We start from the raw sequence: 5,395 nt of genomic DNA, 5'->3' as shown, positions 1-5,395 counted from the left end.
TTCTAACTTCCCCTTCCCTCTTCCTTTCCCCTCCATAAGTAGCCCTCCATCTTGGCACACAGGCCAGAGTGTGCATGTGGCTTGGCATGGGTTGCAATGCTTTCTTTTTCCAGAATAAATCCTTTTGGTGATGAAACACCTAGTCAATGTTATTTTTTTAAGTCATTAATATACACTGTGAAGTTGGAGAAGGGCTCATCTAGACTAGGAATTTTTACCTTCTAAATATGACATAACTATTTGTGTTGGGTATTGCAAATATTTAGCAGCCTATATTCAGATATTCCCTCGTTGAGAGCCACTGCACAGTTTGAGAACTGAAGGCATCATGACAGATTCTAATCAACACCTTACTGTGATTATAATCTTGGGTTGGTCACTAAACTTCCTCAATCACACTTCTTCAATGGAGAACGAAGGTCATAATTTTATCACTTCAGAGAAAGCACTTTTATAAAATTTAAATCAAATAATGCGTATAAGGTACTAAACTCAAATTGTATAGCATAAAATTTTATAATTATGTCTCATAATTAGCAAAGGTCTTAGAAGATGGGACTGAATAGCAGCTCTTCTGATATAAGTATGAAATTTCTCATTGATCTGGCAAATGTGTCAAGAAGCCAAGGAGGGTGGTGCACAAAGCTTTACCTCAAAGTCACAGCGTCCTTTCCCTTGTTGAAGAGAGAAATAGCAATTTTCTGGAGGTATCATGGCTTGTGCCTCACAACAATTCAGTGCTTTCAAAATTCAAGGTTCCTAGTAAAGCCAGTTGCAGGAAATGTTTCCATTCTGTTCAGACCAGTGTGTCTACGGGGAAACCGGGTGCTCAGAGGTGGGAACAACAATGCCAACAGCATCTAATGAGCAGATAAAGAGGAGTAATGCCTCCTCTGCAGCAGACTCGCAACATGTGCAACGTTAGGCTGGAACAGAACGTATTTGTTTCTTTTGGAGTCTTAAGTCTGACTCTGAGACTAGTGCTTGACTCCTCCTGCTCTTTTGTCTGAGAACAGAGCTTCAGTCTCCAACATTAACCATCCAGGGAGCAATTCAGACTTCTAAAAGGAGCCCTTCCTTTCAGAGACCCATCCAGGTGAGTCTGAGAGTGCAGCGGATGCTGTGGGAAGATTCAAGGAGTGCATCCCAGAATTTCCCCCTGAGGTAACCTGAGAGCCTAACCAGGCCAGCTCAGAGCTGAGAGACGACCATATCTGTGTGCTAGGTGAGCGAATATATAGTTAATACATTTAGTATATTAAATTAGTTTCCTCTTAAAAACAGTGCTCTTTGGCATAGAATTCCTTTATATATGTATAGATGGAGTTAGGGAAATGGATGAAAATGTATTAATTTTGTGTGGTCAATTCTATGAGTCTGTCATATTTTGTTTTCTCCCATTACTTTTAAACATAAACATTCTACATTTTTCACCTTGGCAGAAAAATTCTTTTGCATTCAATTAATGATTTTCTCTATCCATTTTCTAAGCATAATCTATTTATGTTTACATAGATATAAATTATAACTGTAGATACTACTTTCTACATTGCCTTTTAAAAGTATATTTTTGTGTTTTTATTTCCACATCCTTACCCATATATCTGAAATTGGAGACCTTTATTGATGTGATTAAAGTTTTGTGGGGTTTTTTTGGCTTCTCTTTTGTTTTACAATTTTATTCAGTTTTACTACTGCCAATATTTGAATACATAATATTCAACAATGTTTATTTTCCCTGCCATTTTTAATACTATGAATATTCCATACCTTAATATTTTTCCATATAAAAGCACACTACATATCAAACTACATAAATGAATAGTCAGTGAGCTCCCTGCTCATTTGACCTCACATTAGACAAAGAAGGCCCAGTACAATCAAATAAGTGTGCTATGATATCATATTCTCAGGGATAAATATGAGCAGAAAGAGGATTAATAGTTGTGGCATAAGCAGGATTTTCTAAAAAATGTTCGAGGATGATTTGTAGGTTGACAAAGAACAGAACCAGAACCAGTGCCCACCCATCAGTTGTATCACAAAAGAGATCAAAACTTAAAGCCAAAAAAAAAGCAAAGGAAAATGCTATTGAGCCATATAAACCCCAGAGTGATCTAATAAACATGGACTAGGTGCAGGAATCACAATTCAATCACAGACGGGAAGACGCTGTGATGAGGCCAGTGGAGCAGTGAAGTTCCAGTCGGTGTGTGGTCCTTGAGTCAGAGATAACTTCAGCAAGCACACTGGCTCCCTCTTCTCTCTGCACCTGGCTCTCTGCTGGGCTTTTCACTGTTATTTTTCCTTCATAGTCAGGAAATGGCCTTTTAGGCTGTCCTTGCATTTAGTGTGTTGAATTCCAGATTTGTTTCACTGTGTCCCAAAATGAGACGTGCCTTTTACATTGTGATCCAGCATTTTTGCACGACACACACACGCATGCATGCGTGAACAAAGGGAGCCATGAAATGATTATGTATGGACCCTCACTGTGTATGACAACTCTAATACTTTCTTTTGTGCCTCCTTGATTCCATTCTATTTCATTTCTGCAACTGTAATCTGACACCCTAATGGCTCCTGATCTCAGAAGATTGAGAGCACTCCTCAACATGTCCTCCACACCTAACTTCATGGAATCCTGTCATAGAATACATCTTTATCAGCCAAACTAAACTAAATCTGGAGGGGGAGAGAAGGTGTTTGTATAACATGTTATATGCCTCAGGTACTCACAGTCTAGCCAGGAACAAAGACATGGGATTAAGTAAAAATCTCCCCATGGGTGCCCTAGCACTTAGATTAAGAGCATGAGAAAGTGACCTTTTCCTGTGCTCATGTTAGAAAAAGCAAAGGTTCATGAAGGAGAGGATCCAGTCTCTCTGGAAGAGGAGTTGGAGTGTGGAGGATTGAGGGGGGTAAAAAATTCCAAAATACCAGCGGGGAGACCCCAAGCAGAGGAAAGTGAACACATAAAGGCTCTGAGCCCTGCAGCTGTGGTGTCAGGTGAAGCTGGAGTCAAGTTCAATGTGTAGGAGACCACTGTGAGGGAGGCCAGGGCTCTGTGAAAGTGGAACTGGCTGAAATTTCACAGACACTTGAGCCTCGTGTTGGAAGCTACGAAATTTTGGCTTCTATCTCCAGTGAGGTATGACTAGGGGAGGAATTTTAATCAGAGAGTTAAGGATCAGCATGTAAGTTCTCTCTGAGTCAATGTGTGCATTTGGCTAGAGGGGTGCCCACCTGTTAGATGGGAGAGATGACAGGGAACTGAAATATGTCTATGGAATTGGAGACCATGTCTTTATTGGAAGCAATAAAGACATTTGAAAGATAGAAGAAAATAATCAGCCTCATCCCATCACAGTGAAGATAACCATTAATTTACCAACAAGCAGGAAGTACACCAAGCTCTCTACATACAGTATATTGATTATCTGTCCACCATCATAGGTCAATAGATACTGCAATATCTGTCCACCATCATAGGCTGATGGATACTTCAATCTTCACCATCAGGTGAGGGTATTAACAATTATTAGGCTGTAGCCGTAACCGGTTTGGTTCAGTGGATAGAGCATCGACCCGAGATTGAAGGGTCCTGGGTTCAATTCCACTCAAGGACACATTCCTGGGTTGGGGGGTCGATCCCCAGTAAGACATGTGCAGGAGGCAGCCAATCAATGATCCTCTCTCATTATTGATCTTACTATCTCTCTCTCTCCTTCTCCCTTCTCTCTGAAATCAATAAAAATGTATTTTTTAGGAAAAGACAAAGAGAGAATCTTAAAAGCAGCAAGAGAAAAGCACTAAGTTACCTACAAGGGAGCACACATACAACTCTCAGCTGATTTCTAAAATGAAAGTTTACAGGCCAGAAGGGAGTAGTAGGAAATATTCAAAGTGATGAATATCAAGGACCTAGAACCAAGAATACTCTACCCTGCCCAGCTGCCATTCAGAATTAAAGGTCAGATAAAGACCTTCACATATCAGAAAAAGCTAAAGGAGTTCATCACCATCAAACCAGTATTACATGAAATGTTGAAAGGTATTCTTTAAGAAGGAGAAGGAGGAGGAGGAGGAGGAGAAAAATATAAAAAATAGAATGGCAATAAAAACATATCTATCAATAATTGAAAGTAAAAGTCCAGGTAAAAAAAAAACAGGGAATCTAATGAACAAAATACACTGATGAATAAAATAGAACCAGAGGCTTGGAAACATGGAACAAACTGATGAATCTCAGAGGGAAGGAAGATAGTATGGAAGAGATTAACCAAAGAACTTACATGCATACATGCATTAGCCATGGATAGAAACAGTAGCATGATGAAGGCTGGCAGTGGGTTGGGAACTGGATAAAGGTGGTAATGCGGTTGATAAAAGGGAGACATCTGTAATAATCTCAATAATAAGAATTTTTTTAAAAAAACAACACCTGTGTAATCCATGACCACCTTGGGGAAAAGGTGTGAGGAGAACAGAAATTCCTAATCAGAGATGTCATGGGTTGGGTGTGTCTTAAAGGGGATGATATGTTGAAAAAAAAGAAATGGATTACTGCAAAATATAACTGTAGCATTTCAACTATGCTAGTAATAGCCATTTGTTTAAAAACTGATCATGCTACTTTTTCTTTCCTACTAGTTACCTACACCACATGAGACAAGGCAATGATACCACAATTTCAGAATTTCTTCTCCTGGGATTTTCAGAGGAACCAGCACTGCAGCCCCTCATATTTGGGCTTTTCATCTCCATGTACCTGGTCACTGTGTTGGGAAACCTGCTCATCATCCTGGCCGTCAGCTCAGACTCCCACCTCCACACACCCATGTACTTCTTCCTCTTCAATCTGTCCTTTGTAGACATCTGTTTAACCTCCACCACTGTCCCAAAGATGTTGGTGAACATCCTGACACAGAGCAAAGTCATCACCTATAAAGGTTGCATAACACAGATTTATTTTTTCATACTATTTGCAATGTTGGATAACATCCTCTTGACCATAATGGCCTATGACCGGTTTGTAGCCATCTGCCACCCCCTGCACTACATGGTCATCATGAACCCCCGGCTCTGTGGACTGCTGGTTCTGGTGTCCTGGACCATAAGTGGCCTGAATTCCTTGTTACAAAGCATAATGGTATTGCAGCTGTCCTACTGTACAGACTTTGAAATCACCCACTTTTTTTGTGAAATCAAACAGGTTGTCCAACTTGCTTGTTCTGACACCTTTCTTAATAACATGGAGATGTATTTTGTAACTGCACTACTGGGTGCTGGTCCCCTCGCTGGTATCCTTTACTCTTACTCTAAGATAGTGTCCTCCATTTGTGGAATCTCATCATCTCAGGGGAAGTATAAAGCTTTTTCTACCTGTGCGTCT

General features: G+C 40.1%; 1 protein-coding gene across 1 annotated transcript in view; it reads left to right on the top strand.

Moving 5' to 3' along the window:
• The first annotated feature begins 4,666 nt into the window (after nt 1-4,666).
• LOC102751382 (olfactory receptor 7A17-like) overlaps nt 4,667-5,395 on the top strand; it is a 7,676-nt gene continuing 6,947 nt past the window's right edge. The window contains exon 1 of the mRNA XM_006756053.1: nt 4,667-5,387. Coding sequence (XP_006756116.1) covers nt 4,667-5,387 — 721 coding nt within the window. The remainder of the gene's footprint in view (nt 5,388-5,395) is intronic.

This window comes from Myotis davidii, unplaced genomic scaffold, assembly GCF_000327345.1.
Source record: "Myotis davidii unplaced genomic scaffold, ASM32734v1 scaffold2674, whole genome shotgun sequence".
Taxonomy (NCBI): Eukaryota; Metazoa; Chordata; class Mammalia; order Chiroptera; family Vespertilionidae; genus Myotis; species Myotis davidii.
Note: the sequence above shows the minus strand (reverse complement) of the source record. Positions and strands in the feature narration are given on the sequence as shown.